The sequence below is a fragment of the Sphaeramia orbicularis genome, chromosome 5 (genome assembly GCF_902148855.1).
Source record: "Sphaeramia orbicularis chromosome 5, fSphaOr1.1, whole genome shotgun sequence".
NCBI classification, from domain to species: Eukaryota; Metazoa; Chordata; class Actinopteri; order Kurtiformes; family Apogonidae; genus Sphaeramia; species Sphaeramia orbicularis.
This window is the reverse complement of record NC_043961.1, coordinates 34754988-34774966: the sequence shown is the minus strand read 5'-3', so window position 1 is coordinate 34774966 and position 19979 is coordinate 34754988. Positions and strand designations below refer to the sequence as shown.

At 39.5% G+C, this 19979-nt stretch overlaps 1 protein-coding gene across 1 annotated transcript in view; it reads left to right on the top strand.

Annotated features, from left to right (window-relative positions):
- foxj3 (forkhead box J3) overlaps window positions 1–14041 on the top strand; it is a 75422-nt gene extending 61381 nt beyond the window's left edge. Inside the window, exons 6-12 of the mRNA XM_030134270.1 lie at window positions 2010–2138; window positions 4092–4266; window positions 6414–6935; window positions 7534–7635; window positions 8234–8425; window positions 9183–9281; window positions 9401–14041. Coding sequence (XP_029990130.1) covers window positions 2010–2138; window positions 4092–4266; window positions 6414–6935; window positions 7534–7635; window positions 8234–8425; window positions 9183–9281; window positions 9401–9513 — 1332 coding nt within the window. The 3' untranslated portion in view covers window positions 9514–14041. The remainder of the gene's footprint in view (window positions 1–2009; window positions 2139–4091; window positions 4267–6413; window positions 6936–7533; window positions 7636–8233; window positions 8426–9182; window positions 9282–9400) is intronic.
- The last annotated feature ends 5938 nt before the right edge of the window (window positions 14042–19979 follow it).

The window sequence follows — 19979 nt, the reverse complement described above, 5'->3', positions numbered from 1 at the left end:
CCCTTACTCGTCTAGTCCTCTGTCTTTCTCTGTCTGTTTAGTCCTGCGTACAGGGATTGTGCTGAGCACTGGCTGGCATTGTAGGAGACACCTGGGCCAATCTTGCTTTGATTTCATAATCCATGTCTCATGCTCCAGATTAGGCCCCCATGTAAAAGACACCTCTGGCTTTTTACTTAATTCACTGCTAAGAATAGAACCCTGACTCGTTGCCTGCTAGCTAACACCATACACAGTATTTACTGTGGAGCCGCTCCTGCTTGTATGAGCATGCTTGCCTGTGTCTGTTTTTGTGTGTATGTCTGTGTGTTATCCTACCTTTATGCACATCTGCAGCTCTATAAAAGGGTGTGTGTGCGCGTGTGTCATATGTTTATGCATATCAGTACATATGCGGGTGAGATGTGAATGGGTGTTCGTCAGTGACAGTGTGTGCTTGAGTGGGCGTCTTTACTCTGGGGACTTTGGGGTCTGTGTAAACCACAGAGCAGTGAGGTTTTGAAATCATCACACGTTATGGGTGAGTAGAGTAAAAATAGATTGCGGTGAGAGACTTAAGGCTAAAAGCCTGTTTTATGACTTCATTACACATAACATTTATATTTCTTTGGCACACTGTTTTTGATTAGCATTGTAAGGCTGATTTTGTAGAAGTGCTTAAGCTTTCAGTCTTAGCTGCTCATTGAATTCCCCCTCACACTAATGAACACTGGAGCCAAGCCTGCACTGAGTAGAGGAAGGCTAGAGAAGCCTAATGAGCGTCTCTTACTACCCTCCTATTCTCTGTTTCCTCAGCCTCACGCGTCTTCCACCAAAAGTATTGCCTGGATTCAACATTTGTGTTTTTTCAAATCACAGTTTTTCTATCTCATTCTGCCATTGCAAAAGCCAGGTTCCATATTAAAAGCTTAATGTTAATGGATGCTTCAGCTCTGCATGTGTGCATCCTGGATTGAGACCAAAGTATTAGTCAGCCGGCCAATCAGTTAAAAAGAGAAAGTAGCCAGGTTGCCAGGCTTTCCTTGCCTCCTTGCGGCCTCTGTGGTAGCAAGTGGCAGCTAAACAGAAAGACAACAGGCTTCAGTTCACTGCTGGTGCTGAGAGGCAGGGCCTGGCCGATCTGGCCGCCTGCAGGATACTGCCACTGCTGTCTCATTGTGCCGAGCACAGAGCCCACTCTGTTCCACTCACAGCGATGAGCAGAAGCCACCCTGCTGCACTCAGTCATGGACAGACACACACACTCACACACACACACTAGTCCTAGAATGCCAGGCCCTCTTCCACTGAAACACCATCAGTGAATTACTGCCATTCCTTTCTCACAATACAAAACTCAACACTTATTATTCTCTGTGGGTATCATTATATTCATTATCTGAATCATTCTTACTATTGTTTTAATTGTCTGACAGCGCACTTTATTTGGGCAGGGTGGGAGGGGTAAATCTTGTTAGATGATAATTAAGATTGTCGTCCTGAAGTGCTTGGGCTAGTTTTCGTTGCTATATTGAAAGGTCAGTGTCTCGGCTGCACTGAAATCTTTTGTTAGCTGTCCCAAACGGGTTTGCGCTTGGTGAGCAGATGTGGCTGACATCGCCAGTAGTGTGACCTTTAGTGATGGGAACGTCTCAGCTGTCTCCAAACCCCTTTACACGTTGAGGTAGATCTCCTGAGTGACTGTGGTGGGTGTTGAGCAGCACCTTGGGTCTCCCACACGCACACCCACACACACACGCACACCCACACCCACACATACACACACACTTTCAATAAAAGTGCTAAAGAAAGTACTCTGCTATTATGACATGTCATTGCATGCAGTAGACACACACAACTATTATATTTCCATAGCGAAATGCATCAAGTACAGACCAACATTACCTTCCATGCCTATTATCCTCAACAAATGCTGACATACTCTGCTATCAGCAAGAGAGGAGATGACATTGACAACAGGAAGCATTTGTGACTGAGAAAATAAACACTTGTACATGTATGTGTTTCAGGTGGCGTTGTACAACACAGACCAGGAAGGGAGTGATAGTCCAAGAAGCAGCCTTAACAACAGCCTGTCTGATCAGAGTCTGGCCTCCGTCAATCTCAACAGTGTGGGCAGTGTGCACAGCTATACACCGGTAAGACCAACAAACACTCTTCACTCAGACAAAACTAGACATGTGGAGGTACTCATTATGTTTTGGAACTAATATGAAAATGACCGGTGGGTAATATTTCTGAATGGATTTTGAACAGGTTAATTTCAGATTCCAGTGAGATACTCAGAAAACAGCGTAATTAACTAGTTTCAAAGTATGGTTGAACTGATCAGACCAAACTATAAAGGGAACACTGACACAAGCAGCAGCATCATCACCCTTTAACAAGCAGCCACAATCAAAAAAGTAGCTGTACATGTAATTTTCCCTGCACTTTCACACCATCTTATATCAAAAGCACTCTACTCTAATGAGCTCAAGTATTAATAGCTTTGACACACAGACCTGAGACTGACACTTGGAAGACTGAACATGCATGATGAAATTAAACAATATATAACTTGGACCTTGTGTCGAATCCCTGATACCAGAAAATAAGTGGACCTGCATTATATACTGTTAGAAAGACAAAACAAGCTGTAGCATATTAGGTGAAAGTTTAAGATGGTAAGTTTTCTGATTTCTGTCTCTTAGATAGATATTTATAACAAGATATTTATACCAGTGTGATGTAGTTGATGTTTTTGAGCACTAAGCAGTAAGGCCAAATGATAAATTCTCACTTTATCTACATTTTTCAAGCTGTGGGGGAGCCAGAGCCTGTAAGTGAATGAAAATGAAACACTGCCAGACTAAGAAAATGTACTGTATCCCATATTTCATCTGATCAGAAAGCCCCAGGAGGCAGTGTTCAGAGGAACCAGCTGTAGACAGCAATAGACCGAGGTTGAGGGTGGACATGCGCTAGAGTGCAACATCAGGAAGGGGGTTAAGGGAAACAGAGAAAAATGTGCACACTTCTGGAAGCCAGACAAAGAGAAGCGCTTGCTCTGATGTCCTCCCACCAGAGATGCCCCCTCTTTGGTGTGGTCCTCCCGCATCCTAGAGTGCTCCCTGCTCCAGGCGCTGGGCATCGATCGGCTCAGTCTGATGGATGTGCTCTCTCTCTCTCACACAGCCAAAGCAGCAGCTCACAATAAACACTCTGGTTTTATTATCACCTCTTCACTCTACCCAAGCCAGACTGCGAGCCATGCACTTGAGCAGCCAGCCCACATCTTAGAAGAGGAAGATGTTATGATCAAAAAATTGGACGTGACCTCTCTTGTAATGCTAGCCCACAGTGGACACAGGTCGGGTCCTGCTTTGTGAAACAGCGATGGTTTTGCATCGCTGCCCTTGCTGTGATAAATCTCATAGAGAAACTCTTCGCTGGAGGGAACAGTGCTCGCTGTCTCACACCCAGGGGCAGTGCAAAACATTGACTGCCCACACAAATACATGGATAAAATGGCTGCTTATTTGTACAAGATATTGCTATTGATTTTGTTTTAAATACATTTTGCTTGGCCACCTGAGTATTGGCTTTGTGTCCATTTGAGTTGCTCTCTTAATGTTGTGTGAGCCAAGGCACTAAGCACTGACCTAGATTGTTGCACTTTGTGTAATTTGTTCTTCACATGTGGTGTTACTGACACCTCTTCAAACAGAAACAAACATTCTTACATTCATGTCTTAGAGGAAGAAAACCATCTTCAGATTTGACATTTATGTTTCACTTAACCCAGTATCTTGTATTAAATGTCCTTGAGGTTTTCTGTTCTCTGTTTTTGTGGCTGCATGACCAGATGAGCATGACGAGTATCTTTGAAAAGTATGTATATAACTGATGTGTATCTTTGAACACTATAGTGCACTTCTAGTAGGATTAGTAGTTCCTTTAATCAGTGTTGCAGATGTAGTAGAGCTGTAGTCAGTGAAGTGTATGTTTTCCACCAAATATTTCACAAATAAACCATCAAATGTGATTTTGGAATTAATGTTATTCCCCTTTGTAGTGCTTGAACTGTTTTTCCGTCTTCATTTTCTCAGGTGACCAGTCACCCAGAGCCTGTGTCCCAGTCCATGAGCCTCCAGCAGCCCCCCCAATCCCAGTACAACATGCCAGAGAGGGACAAGCAGCTCCTGTTCTCTGACTTTGAAGATCTCAGTGCCTCCTTCCGCAGCCTTTACAAGTCTGTTTTTGAGCAGTCCTTCAGCCAACAAGGTGAGTGCCCTCATGGGAGAATCAAGTGGAAAACTAATAGAAAACCTAAGCTTCACTTATCAATGGGGCACATTGCAACAGGATGACTTTCAGAATGATTTTCCTAATGTGGGTTTGTTGTTAACAGCTGTGGGTATGGAGAATCCTTGGACACTAATTAGGTTTACTGAGAAATGAGCAGGTATTCAACAGGCTGACTACCTTATAGTGCAAGTCTGTACTGAGCATTTTCATGGCCTTCTGCCTGAACCACATAGAAAAGGACTCATTTCATATTCAGAAGCACAGCCTGAAAGTTCATGTCTTAAATATTTCATCAGGGGATGTAAAAAGACATCACTGCATTAATACACCAACCTCCTATCTTTATATTCCTCAAATTACATGAAAGCTATCTGCGTTCTGTCATGTTTGAAATGTTTCCTATGTAGGCTCGACAGAGGAGTAGTGGAGGTTACAGGGAGCAGAAAGTTCTCAGTAAATCTGTCCAAATGAGGTTCATTTGTCATTATGATGGGGGATTTGTATGATATAATACATATGTAGCACTGGGTAGCTCTCCAAAAGCCTGAGTCCCTGCAGAACAAAATGCACTTTTGCTTGTAATCTGATTGACTGATAAACAAAGAGCACTTGACAAGTGGGGTTATGTGCAAAGTAGTCTGAGCTTTCTGTGTATAACCTACTTTCACAAATCAAATGCATTTCATGCTAATGTTTTCAAAGAGTTGCTCTCCTTTAATCTATCATCTATGTTTCATTAGTTGAAAGTTGTTACCTTTTTTATGCGCATAAAAGGGAAATCTCTTAGTCAGACAAGCTCTAGCAATTAAAAAGCGTAAATAATCGAGCTGGAGGATTTCACACTCCGCCGCTGTAGACAGTGAGCTAATTCACTGGCTTTGATAATAGGTAATGAGCTCGCATTATTTTTCTGGTGCCACGTTAATTGCTTTCTGTATTTCCCTGGTTGGACAATGGGCTTTCTGTGCTGATAAGCGATGCACCTTTGTCACCCCTGCAGTGAGTGTTACGTGCCGATTGTGGAGGTGCAGGGCTGGAGTCAGCTCTAAAAGCACTCCAGTGAAATAGGTTTACTGTGCCAAAGCTGTGAAGGACAGGGCCTCTTAAGACCACTCCCTGCCACTCAGATGATTGCAGTTGGGTGTGCAGATGTTCATGCTCCAGTCATGTCTGTTGAAGAGCCATGCAGCAGCAGCAGCACAATGAATTTGTCAAAGACAATCCTGCGTTCTCTGCGTAGCTGAAGAGAGGCGATGGCAGCTTGGGCTCATGAACCTCAGAGACACAACTGATGCTGAGTCATTCCCTCTTACAACAAAATGGCAGCTGGCCTGTCTCAAGTATAGAACTTGTACTTAAGAACAGTAGGCAAGGGTCCCACTACTGTAAGATGTTAAGAGATGTGTCTGAAGTAGCTGGATTTACATGTAGAGACCCTGCTCTGTGTCTGTCATGATATTTAAACGGGCCATTCTCAGTACACGTCGATCAGTGCATCCTATTCTCACCAGCTGAGGCCAAAACTAATGTTTTTATAGTACTTTTAATAAATGGTCATTTTAATTTTTGAATTGGGAATATTAGCCAGATAATTTTACAAAAACCTGATAACTTTCAAATGAATATTTGTTGTCAAATAAAACCCTTCAGTTTCATTTAAGACCCCTCCATTTTACAATGATGACCTCTTCTCTGTACAGTATCCCTATGTTCTATGTATATATTTCCCTTTTTTTCCTCTCAGGACCATAGTACCTTTAAATGTTTAGCAGTTAAAATGTGTTTCTGTTGTTTTTGCTAGTACTTGTCTTTTTAAATACACTATAGGAGTAGCTGTCGTTATTAATTTTTTTCCTGTACATTAATAATAAAATGTACATAACTCTTCAGTTCTACTGGTAGTCCAATACCAAAATTTATACTGTGCAATCCACAAGAAAGTGGGAGGATAAATCTGAAAATTGTCAAATTTACTCAAATGGAACAAATCCATAATTTATATTTACCAACCAACATGAACCAGTTATTGACGCAGTTTCTGTAATTTTCCTAGACAGAAAAAAATCAAGTGACTTATAATTTCATCACATTCCCCCCTTTTTTCTTGGTATATTGTTTCTCAGGTCTAATGGGTATACCGTCAGAGTCCTCCCAGCAGACCCACACCTCCTGCTCCTATCAGCACTCCCCGAGTGGCACCATCAACAATCAGAACAGCCTGTCAAACAACCAACCCAACAGCCACCCAAACAGCCACTCAGCCAACAGTGGCCAGGTGCCGCTGTCCCATCCTGCCCAAGCCCACCCTGGCCACGGCTCACCCCACGCACAGCACCTCCCACAGCACGGTGGGCCGCACAACCAACACAACCAACACAGCCAGCATGCCCAGCATAGCCAACACAGTCAGCACCAACAGCATCCACAGCACCAACAGCACTCCCAGCACCCCCAGCATGCTGCGCACTCTCAACACGGGCAGCACCCATCGCAGCACCCGTCCCACAGCCAGCACCCACAGCAACACACGCCACACCCCTCCCAGCACACGCAGCATAGCCAGCACCCTTCTCAACATGGACAGCAGCATCAGAGCCTCTCCCATCAGCCCCATCCTACCCAGCAACAGATGGCCTGCAACACAGGTAAGACTCGCTATCTGTCATTCTCCTCCGATGCAGCGTCGCTGTTTTGTTTCCTCCTCATCCTCTTCATCATACAGACACAAGTGAACATGAGCAAACACATCCACATGTTTATGGCTGAGTTTGTTTTGTATCACTCCTCATTTTTTTTCTCATGAAGCATTGAGAAATTATTTTAGGTGCTTAACAGTAAATCATCATCTGATTTATTATCTGTGCCTTAGTGAGAACAAAGCAATGCTGCATCCAGTGACTCTGCACAGCAGCCCTTATAGAGGAAAGTGGCTCCTCCTAGTGGCTAACACACAGAACTGAAACATTTAACAGCCTGATAAACTGTTTTATTTGGTGTTACCTTGTCATTCATTAAGGTGCACCTTGAGACTACCTTCACAACTATAAAAATTTGAACACAATGTACAGCTTTATATCACATGCAGTAAATGACAGTTGCAGCGGCAGTAATGTGCACTTGTCAGTAAACTATGTGATTTGGACTACATGTATTTACCCCAAGAGTGAATTTTTAGAAGCAAAATGACTTGTGTGCTTCTTTTATGTTGTACTGTTACAGATAGTCTGCTGTGTCTGTTTGCAGGTATACTGTCTGACTGGTACCCAAATCTGGATGCACTGAAAGAAAGCTGTCGTATTGCTAGCAGCTATAACTGGGCTGATGTCGACCTTTCACCTTTCCAAGGTGCGGTACAGACATTATTAGTAGATGTGACTGTATCTAAAAATATTCTAATAGTACATTAATTTATTTTTGTGCCATTAATATTTTTTTCAATCTTAGCTGCCTGTGTCAGATCTGCCCTCTTTGTCGCCACATACAGTATGAATAGAAGGAAAAAAAAAAACATTTATAGTGAGCTGATAGTAGTGTAGTGCCCTAGCTTTTGATTGAGTGCTGAAGTGTTGACACCAGAGTTGATTATGAGTTTAATTAAACTGAGCTCTTCAATTAAATAACACTGCCTTCAAGTTTAATTACCAAAACACTGAGCTCAGCAGGTCAGTTTATCCAATTATAGTCTAGGATTGCAAGGTAGGATGTTTTTAAATATCACCCACTGAAGGTTACTGACATAATGAAAATATATTACAAGAAAGTTTTTGCTTCATGTGAGTAAATTAGTTTCTCGTTTACTAAATTTATACTCCTTAGACAGTCAGCTGATGCAGTTTCACACATTTCATTGTCACAAAAGCATCTTAGTGTCATGAGCTCTGATCTGATCTGATTTGAATGTGGTGGTGTGTTGAAATGTACACATGTGCTTTATGTTCTTAAGGATTAAGAGAGAGTATGAGACAAGCAGAGTTGAACAACTGGTCCCTGGAACCCACCCAGATTGCAGACCTCTGCTCATCCATCAACCAGTTTTTTGCCCGCACCGGCGTAATCCAGCCACAGGGGGCAGTGCAGTCTCCTGTCTGCCATGGTTCCATGCACCCCAACAAACCCAGCCAGCACCTAAACACAGGTTTGTCTCCTGCTCCACATTTTGTTGAGAACTGTGTCGCTGGTTTCACTTTTGTCTACAAGTGTTGCAATTTAAGAAAGTTTCTAAGTGAAGGAGGTAAGTGGTTATTTAGCTTTTTGGCATTTACCATCTTAGCCCTCTTGTATTTTTATGAACTTTTGTTTCCTGCAAAAGTTTGAATATTCAGTACGAAATCTGCAGCTTCTGGCTGCAATTTATTCTAAACCTCTGGGTCTAAAAAGTGTATAAAAATAGACCCATAAGTCTGTCTGGTTTATTTATCACACTTTTATCCCTCTGTTACTTAAAATGCAAGCAGTGTAGGTTTGCTGCACAGTTTGGACTCTGCTTGTGCCCTGTGCTATTCCACAGGTGTCGGAAATGAAATATCTAATATATAAAACTCGGTGTCATTCAACTCCTACCCACACATTTTAAAACAAAGTAGAATATTTCAGAGGACTGCTACCTGTTTGGGGACGCACCATAAAAACAGTGTAGTACTTCAATTTTTATTTAGCAGCAGGATGAGTGTCCAGCCTGAATCTCTATGTAAATAAAAGCATACATCATGGCGTGTCACCGACGGGCACACTATTATTGGAGTTTGTTTACAGATGTTCAGTGACACTTCATAGAGTCCAGTCTCCCTCTGCAAACTCAACTGGCTTAGATACATAACTTAAATTCAAACTGAACTGTATTTCCTGCTTTAAAAGAAGCTACAGATTTGTTTTTTGTGTGATTCTTTTTGCAGGTAATCTCTACATGGACTCCAGACAGAGTATGACCATGATGGGTCCTCCAGGATATCCCCACATGCCCCCCATGAGCAGCGCGGGACCCACCATGACAGGTGACACAAAGCCAACACACGGCTATTATGTCACCATGTCCATGCTGTTTTTATGTACAAGAATGTATCATTTTTTCCATTCTGACCTGCTGAAACCCTCTCCTCCTCATCTTCTCCAGGACACCATGCACAGATGAACCAGCAGCACATGATACCTACCAGAAACTTCCAGATGCATCGCATGCCAGCTGACGACATCCAGGATGATTTTGACTGGGACTCCATTGTGTAGCCCTAGACCCCCTTCTCACAAACAAAAGGAAAGGGAGCGAGGAGAGGAGGAGGTGGAAGCCAGAGGAAGCCAGGCTGAGCTGAAAGGCCACAGGAGGAGGAGGCCACTGTGGGTGGGATGCAGAAGAACATTTGACAAGCTTTGGAGAAAGAGGACTACGAAAGAGTCCTGACATTTTTACAAAAGCAAAACATAACTAGGAAATGTTACTTTGAAGACAATCATATTTAGTCGGACATGTTAAAGTGATTGATTATGTACTTGTCTAGAGACAAGTAGAACACATTCACGTCTAAACCACATGCTCCTCAGCTCCTCAGCCAGCCCTCTCCCCGTCCCTAGCCAGCAGCCTTCCAAAGTCCGAACCCCCTCCCCCCGCTCCGTAACTGTTATGTGATTTGAGCGACGTGTTCAGCTTGTAATTCTTCTCGTGTTGACATTGGCCTCAGCTGCCTCTTGGATGAGTTTATCTCTCTTTTTTAACTTTTGTTTCATTTTTGTTTTTAAGAAACACAGGCCGTCTCTGTGAGTAATGTGATGGTGCTTGTTGGTCACTTTTGGGAGAAAGTGGGCCCCACTGTGGCTGAATTGGTGGCAAAGTTAGGTTTACAATAGCTGAGGTTCTGAACAGGGTGTTAAAAGTAAAATCAGGCTTGACCTTAAACAAACCAAGAGATAGTGGGAGAGTGAGAGATCACACAAAGTGTCATGATCTGTTATCATAGCCAACCAATGTGATCCAACCAGTCATGGGAGTACAGCACGTCTTTTTTTTATTAGTTTTTTTTTTTTTTTCGTTCTGTCTCAAGCACTTCAAGATGAGTGATTATGATGAGTGTGAGTTGATGGTGACGTTTTGTGACCATTTGGATTAATTTATCCCAAAGTAATCTGATGTTTATGTTCTCTTTGTGCATCCATAATGTTTTTTCTCCACCAGTCAGAAGCTTTTGTACCTTTAACAACAAAACAAATGAGTAGTGTCTCTTTGGTTTCAGACTAATAACATATTGATCATTAATGTAATAGTTGATCATTTGTGTTTTCTTTCTGACAGTGATCTGAAAATAAGAACACCGGTTTCACGTGTGTATTTAAGGTCCAGGATCATTTGATCAGCACAGTTTAGCATGAAGACTGGAGGCGTGGTAGAACATGTAGCCTTGCTTTGTCCAAATTTAACACAAAATGTCCTGTTTATCTTTATTCTGCGATGAAAATAGAAAAGTATTGGTGAGTAACAGCTAAACACATTGACTTCTCAGAGTACTGCTGTCACATGAGGCTGCCACATCAGCGCTGGGTGGGTGGATACTTGTCAAGACATTGTTGCTCTATATAACTCCACCAAAAAACAACCTATTCTTATTATCAAGTTTTCTATTTAATTATACTTGCATAGTTTGATACACATGTTTTTTCCTTTTGGACAGAGCAAGTCTTATCCTTCTTTCAGTCTTTATTGTATGCTCTGCTAAATGCTCTTAACTATATACAGTAGAACTGGTCTCATATATAACAGCAAATATACATGTTCTCCAAAAAGTTTAAAGCTGCAGGAGCTGAAATCAGGGATATAAACACTAGAAATTGAAAATACACACCCTCCTCCTTCAGCGCTCTCCTTTTGGTCCAAATCAATAGACTACATCTAAACATAAGACATCGTTCATACTGTCTCTGGAAAACTGTAGCCATGGAGTAGAGCAGTAGACAGGATTGACAGAATCTTAACAGCAGTCCATGATTACAGCTGTTTACCACTTATTTAACCACATATTTAACCCTCCTACCCCCATGAAAACACCTTTCACCAGAGAGGTAGAAGTATTGTTTCCTTTTGGACTCCTTTAATGATCTGAGAAAAAGTAATGATGGAATTTTAGCCCAATGATGGAAAAAACTATCCAGCACTGCAGCTTTAAGTATCCTTCTAAACAAGCCATTATGAGCCAAAAACGGTTTGCAAGAAAATTATTTTTAATGATACTCTTAAAGCATATTGATGTGATTAAACAAATGTTTAAAATAACATGTAACATTTACGATGCTTGTGCATTTTACAAGTAAAACATAAAATGCTCATTCTAGCTTCTCAGATAATGTTGGAACAAACCTTTTGTAAGAGTCAACTCATTAATGATCAATAGGTTATGCATCATATTTAATGTTGTCTAAGGCAGTTTTTTAAATTTGTACCATTGGTTACATCCAAATACTGTGTCATTTCCCACCTAGTGTGCGTCAAAGTGAGGTTTTGATGCCACACTTAGCCTGTGTTTATAGCCATTTCTGACCTTTTCAATACTGAAATATGATTTTTTTTAATTAACTGCCTAATGTATTGTTGGGATAGGATAGCATAAAATTTTGCTATAATAACAGATTAAGAAATGTGACTCATAATACAGAACAGTGTGTATGTATGCTTGTGTGTGAGTGCGTGTGTGTGTTTTGGTTTTATTGTAATTGTAGGGCTATGATTGATTGCTGCAATCATCTCTATGCTATCTATGAGCACAAAAGCAGATGCACACAGTGATTCAAGACTAGATTTGAAACATGCGTTTATGTGGGAAGGGTTTCTCAAGCACAGAACAGGCAGATGTGCGGTTCTGGAAACCTGTCCTCTGTGTCCTGTAACAAGTGACTCCTCACTCAGACAGGTGCTGAACTTTAGAGACACTATGTTAAAAAGCCCTTTGCACATTTACACTTTTTTTGTTGATCTTAACCATTTTTAAGATGCAAAGCACCTCCTGGATACAGAGAGCTCCTCACTCAGCCATTCATTCATTTCTTCATTCACTCACAGTCGGACTCTCTGACCCCTAGTGGTCATTATCAGGCATCGTCTGCTGCTGACGGTAAACAGGATGAATTCTGATCTCTGCAATATTTCTGAGCTGTACTGGGTGCTTTGCATCTGTGACACTGTGTGTCCATGTTTAAGATCATTGAGCTTGTTGGGACTCCAGTCGTGACCGTAGTTTGATTTCATATTTGGATGACAATCATTGATTCTTTTTTATGATATTGCATAATGTCTTTGTTATTGTGAGAAAAGGCACTTTCAAGTCTCACATGACTGTTTATTGGAGATTGCAGAACCATACTTTTAGACACATAGAAGGTCATTTGGAGCTAGATGCAGCCCAGTTTTATACTGTAGATCTTCTGTTGAACTGTACAGTGTAACACTGTGCAGGTGAAGTCAAGTTCTCTTTTTCACCTGGTGATACTGCCATTTTTTATATTTTCAGCTAATGAGTTTGTTTATTTTCTCCTACTGCTTGTCTGCTACTCCTTATTCTTGCTATGTTCTCTTTGTATATGGGATGTCTGCTGTCTGGAAGATCGCATTGCCTGTGGATCTCAACCATGAGTTGTGTTTCAACTGCCACAATTTCATTACTAGTGCTCAGTATTTAGTTGAGTGACCCAAATCATTTGAGATACTCCTCCAGTAAGTGAAAGCGACTCTCTTTAGGTGAGTGTGGGCCAAAGGACTGCAACTGAAGGCAGCAGCGAAAAAGAGAATCAGTGAGTATTCATTAGGACTCTATGGACCGTAAATGGAGAACATCCTGTGGGTCTGGGTTTGGTGTGAAGGTTAAGTGGGTTTCAGTTCTTCCAGGTGAAGATACTATTTATAAAGCACCCAAGCACATCAGCCGTCACAGGAAAACACACAACGGGGAAAGAGTTAAGCAAACGGATGAGATTAAAAGGGAAAAAGGTGAAGACAATGACTGGATCACAATCACATTTTTCATTTATGTCTGTATGCGTGTGTGTATTTGTGTGTTTGCTTGTGTGAGTTTAAGTTCTTTTTCAAAAGACAATTATGTTTTTAACTACCGCTGGACATGTACCTGCCAGAGAGATTACTATCATTTGGGGGAAAAAATGAAAAGATAAAAAAAGCCTTGTTACAATATGGGAGAGAACTGCCAACAAGTACTGCTGATTGGGGCCTATTTTATTCAGTGCTGGTGTGTTGTTGTGCTTGTACATATATGTCTTTTCAATCATCCCTTTTTTCCTCTTGGGGGTGGGGTATCAAGGCAGGGGGTGGGTCTTATTCATGAAAGAGAGGAGGGAAAAGAATAGAGTATTTTGTTATCGTCCAATCAGAGGGTGACAGTATGTATATATCTATATTGTATATATGTGATGAAAATGCTTTTTGTGTGACACTACCTTTTACCTGTACTATGGTTCTACATTCAGTGTTTCAGTGTTGATAATATATATTTGGTTTGTGTTTTATTTTTGTTTGTTTTTTTGATTTTGTCTTTGTCATTTCTTGTATTTTTTTCCTCCTATTTGTCCTCTTTTTGTTTATTGCACGGTTTATTACTTTTGTTGTCCAATGAGGTGACACAGCTACTCTTTGTATTCGTTTAGTGCTGTAAAATAACTCAAGTGTTATTAGAATTGTCGATACCACCGCCCACCCCACCCCCTTCCCCAATATGCATGAATGGCACTTAAAAGAAATAAAATATGGTAACTTCACTGTGGAATAATGTGCTGTTTCAGCTTTTTCTTCAGCAGAAAATAGAAATTGATTGTTTCTGAAGTTTTCTAAATGACATCAGAGGAGAACAAAAGTTGAGCAAGTTACACATGAAAACAGACGACATCCCAATATAAAGACTGCATTTTAAGCCTTCACTGATGCATACACAGACAACCGTAAAGATCAGATATTTCAGACTGTGTACACTGTACAGTCTTGGGCCACCTTTGGCAATATTTATATATTTTTTGTTTGTTTTTTGCAGGATTGTAATGTGCATAGATACTCATTTCTCATTCTGTTTTCATTAGACCCAAAAAAAACAGGAAACGTGCAGGGTATTAAGACACACAGAAATCAGAGCTAAATGGCTTCTACAGACAGTATTTAGAGCAGAGGTCTCAAACATGCGGCCCAGGGACCAAATCCGGCCCACCAAAGGGTCCAGTCTGGCCCATGGGATGAGTTTGTGAAATGCAAAAATTACACTGAAGATATTAATCATTTTATTTCAGGTTCCACATACAGACCAATTTAATCTCAAGTGGGTTGGATCAGTAAAATGCTATCATAACCTAGAAATACTCTTTACTCCAAAATTTTCTCTTTGTAAATGTAAACATTTTCATGTCATTTTACTGTATTTACACTAAAACGAACTATCATTTCACAAAAACACAAATAACCTGAACAAATTTTAACATTTTGAAATGTCCTAAGTGCAAGTTTACCAATATTCTGCCTTTTATTAAATGTTTTGTGTATTTGTTGATCCACTGTGATCTGTAAGTTGTAATTTACATGTGTAAATGATAAACTGAGACATAATATTGTTAAAATTGCACTTAGTTTTCTTAAGAAATTTCAGTTTGTTCATGTTATTCACATTGTTTTAACCTCCTGTCCACAAGTTTCACAACTTTATACAAAAAAAAAGAAAAAGAAAACTGTCCACCACAAAGGGCATTCCATAAAAATTTTAAAAACTGCATCTGAAAAAACTGTTGCATCATAATGATTCCAATATAGGCACTTATTAAATTAAAAAAAAAAAAAAAAAAAGCTGGTACTTTGCTGACATTTCCTAGGTCTCAGGAGGTTAAAGGATAGTTGGTAGCTGTAGGCCTAAACATTTTCATTGCATAATTTGACTTTTTTTGCTCTAAAACATAGAAGAAAGTTTGGAGTTGACATTATTTATATATTATTATGTTATTATTTCACTGGCCCGGCCCACTTCAGATCAAATTTGGCTTAATGTGTCCCTTGAACTAAAATGAGTTTGACACCCCTGATTTAGACAGACCCGTGTTCCCACAACTAACAGTGTACCAGACAATAAGAAACATCTAATGCTGAATGAAACCTGGTGCAAAATAAACACAGTACATCTCACAGTCTGAACAAAGGGGTTAAAGTCATGTAAAGTGCAAAGGAAGGTCATGATAAATACTTGATAATGAACCTAGTCTAAAATGCTGTGCAGATTTCTTGTATGTCCTGTTTGAGTCTTCATACAGAAAAACTTTGGAGCAAAAGGAAATACACTGTCTTCAAATGCCATTGTTTTACGGACCAGGATATAATAAAAATTCATCTGGTCTTTTACCAGGTTCTAAAATTATTTAACAGCACACAACAGATTCTACTTCACTATTATTTATTCAACAAAAATGAAGCCAAAATGGAGAAGCAATGTGTGAAAAATTAAATACACCCATATTGCTTCCATAGGAATTAAGAGGGTCAGTAGCAGCCAAGTGCAGCTCAGCAAATCCCCTTGATTTATTGATCATCAGCAACTGTGACCACCTCTATGAAAGTTTTATCAGTTTGCTGGTCTGAGGCATTCAGGTGTGTGTTCACACAACGCCAAGAAGGAAAGATATAAGCTACGAGCTTTAACCCTTTAATAACGGCAATCTCACCCATGTTGCAATTATCACTTTACAGCAAAAAATTACTGTGAATTGTTTGTGCTATCCACAAAATTCAAACGGTATCAGAAAGATGAGATCCTGAGCTATCAAACACTATATAAAACTTTATGGCAGCAATTTGTGACTCTACTACAAGTAGAAAGGAACTGTTTCAGACTCAGACCAAAAAAAAAACAAACAAAAAACGCCTGTAAATAAAAAAAAAAAAAAAAAAAAAAAAAAAATGAAGCCATAACATGGATCCTGAATGTTCAAGACCAAAAAACATGTTTCAGCAGATGTAAAATAGTTAAAAGTTTATTTTTGCAATCTCAAAATGTTTTATTATGGACATTTACAGTTGTTTCTGATAATGAATATGCTAAAAACTTGAAGTTGATTTTTTTCTTTTTCACTAAAACACACCATTTTAAGCATTTATTATTTATAATAATGATAATTAATGGACAGATTTTGAAAATTAAGTTCTTCCTGAAAACAAAGGTGCAAAAGAATTGGCAAAAAAAGGCATTTTCTGACACTTTTATTGCAAAGAAAGCATGAAGACACCTAGGTGGCCTGTTACAATGGCAGACTTAAAAGGGTGGAAACCCAGCGGCTGCAGCCCCTCAGTCTGGGGAGGACTCTAAGGTCATTTCCAAAGTCCATCATTCTATACTGAAAAAGACTATTCACCACTGGAAACTGTTCAAGATAGTTACCACTCTTCTCAAGGGTGGATGTCCCAGAAAATTCAATCCAGAAAAAAACTTAAAAAAAAAAAAAAAGAAAAGAGACACATTTGAGACTCTACAGCCCTCAGTTTGTATGTTAAATGTTAAAGACATGACACTACCATTCCAAAAAGACTAAATAAACCATACTTGTTCAGAGAAATCCTCTTCTCTCTAGAATAAACATGACAGCGTTATTTAAGTTTGCATTTGAACAAAGCACAAGATTTGTGGAACGGCATCTATTACAAAAATGAGACCAAAGTGCAGATGTTTGATCATAATACACAGCACTGGTAGAAACCAAACAGCAAATCAGCAGAAACACCTCACACTTAAGTGATTTATCACCATTTATTACAGTATCATTTTCTGTAGTCTGCTTTTTTAAGTGAAAATCATGTCTTTTCTTATATTTAATTCATTGATCATGTAGATGTTCATGAAAACTCAGAGTAAAGTTGAGGGTTATTATATCAGAAACAGAAAAAACTGAAGAAAAAGTGACCTTTTCGTAATCATCAATCATTAATTGAACATAAACCCAATGTCTCCATCCACTGTCACTGATCCAACTCCATGGATTTTACTGGTGAATCAATGTTGTAGAAGATGATGGTATTTCCATGGTAACTACGGAGCCTCTGAACGTCCAAATGGGTCATATCTGATGACCATGAGAAGACGAGGAACTACATTTTACACCAATTATTTACATGGATTTATAGGATTAGTGGATCAACAGGTATTAAACAGTTTACATTTGTAGATACTTCTGATTGCTGGTGGATGTTTGGGTCTTTAAGGGTTAAAAGAACTGGACATAAACAAAGGCCCATAAATTGAATGAACTGAGGTGAAGTAGTAAAAGCTGAATTGGACCAAAGTTCATCTCCAGTGATATGAGTGACTGACAGTCATACAGACAATGATGGTTATTGCTGCTTGGTGGTTACTTGTCCATTTTGGTATTAATTTTGTAAAATAATAATAATAATAAAAAAAAGACATAGAAGAATCTGTTGTGAGTGGAAGAGGATTAGAGCCACTGGGAAAAAAAAAAAAAAAGGAGTAATATATATTTTTTATTATTATTATTTTGAGAAAAAAGACAGAATTCTGAGATTAAAGCCAAAATTCTGAGTTTAAATTTAGAATTCTGACTGATCATATTTTTGCACTGATCATTTCTTTCTTTTTTTTTTTTTTACTGTAAAGATTGAAGAAATACATGATCAGAAAAAAGCAATAGAGATCACTGTTGTATTCCAATGTGGAAAAAACAAACAGAAGTAGAATAGAATAGAATAGAATAGAATAGAATAGAATAGAATAGAATAGAATAGAATAGAACAGATCTTTATTGTCACTGTCACAGGAACAATGAAAATCAGTTTAGCAGCTCAGTTCAATTTAGCAGCAAAACATTTAGTGCAAAAGGGACTGTATAAGAAAATAAAATAAAATACAAATATCTCAGTGTTAAGAAAAGTGAACGGTGCAAAGGCTTCAGAATGAATATTAACTAAAGTAATGCTAGAACTCCTGAAATCAACAAAATATACAGAAAGAATATACAAAAGTAAGATCCTAAGCTGAAAAAAAGCATCTTTGTGTGTGAATTCGAAACAATCAGCTGAATTGGGGAAACACTGTGGGTTCTATTCCATAAGGCTGCGCTGTAACCTGGTAGAAATGTATGTGATCATATTTCCCTGTAGGTGGTCTCCTCGGTCACCCAGCGTTCTCTACAGCCTTCCAATGTTTCCACGTGGTGTGACACTTCATAGCATGTGTTCCCACTGACACGGAGCGTTAGGAGCCTCAGCGCGACTGCAGCCGTGAACTCACTGGCAGTGTTTGACTCAGAAGGAAGGCGGACATCATGTTCATTTTGCTGCTGGTGACCCTGGTCCTGAATGCTCAACTGCACTCACCAGCACCAATACGTAAGATCTGCATTTCTTATCACCTCTTTGTGTACTGTATTAATTTCTACAACTTACATTCAGACATAAAAACTAGAATTCACAACCAACTTAAGTGTTTTAATTGACTCAATGTATTGGAATTGCATTACATTTATTAGTTGATTATGACAGTGGGGTCATAATACACCATACAGGAGGTAATCATTTACATCAGAAACGTGTTTTGCCTTTTATTTAATAAGTTAAATGTGATGTTATATAGTCAAAACACTGTAAATCAACAAAATTTAAAGTTATTTTAGACAAACTGTAAAAGTGGCTCTGGGTGTTTTGAAGCTAAAAACAATAAAACCAATCACTGTCACTAAAACTGTAGAAATAAAGCTCAAGTGTCTGTGATAGACATGTGATAAACATGTAAAACACCTTATGATATGTTCAAAAACTATATCCAGTCGCCACGTGAGACATTTATAACTAAGCTTGGATCCCTCTATACATGCTCAATCAGCTCATTGGAGATCTCCTTAACTGTTACATAATCTGACGTCGTGAAATTTAACCCCATTTTCAGAGCTACAGCGTAACATTTACTTTGTGGAAACAGATATAGCATTTACATGTCTCAAAGTCTTTCCAGTTAACATTGTGTCATGTCATGTTTCTTCAATCTAACCTTTTCAAACTATAATTTAACACATTCCAGCCTAAATATAGTTTTACATGTAGCTACAAAACTTTTTGATGTTATGTAAATAAAGTCCATATTTTCAATTCATGGTTTTGTTCTTCTGATATTTTTTCATTTCTGCTCAAGTTGTTGCTCAATTACACCCTTCTGTTGCAGCTCAGGAATTGGCAGCTGAAGATGAAACTGCAAAAGAACCAGAACCAGTTTTAAGTAGTGATCCGGTTCCTGCTGACAATGGTGAGGTTGTTCCTCAGGAGTTGGAGGAAGAAACTGCAGAGGCGTCTCCAGATGAAGCAGCAGAAGACGTGTCCCCAGAAGAGCCCGATCCAGTTCCAGATTCACCAGTCCTTCCAGTAGGTGATCCAGAAGATGGAGCAGAAGTAGAATCTGCTGCAGAAGAAACAGTACAAGAAGAACCAGCTCCAGAGGAACCTGCTGCTGTTGTTCCAGTTGACACACCAGAAGAAGAAATAATAGAGGATGATGCTCCAGAAGAACCTGCTGTTATTGTTCCGGTCAACACTGCAGAAGAAGAAATGATAGAAGAGGATGCTCCAGAAGAACCTGTCATTATTCCAGCTGAAACTCCTGAAGAAGAAGAAGAAAAAGGAACTATAGAGGGTGATGCTCTAGAAGAACCTGCTGTTATTGTTCCAGTTGAAACTG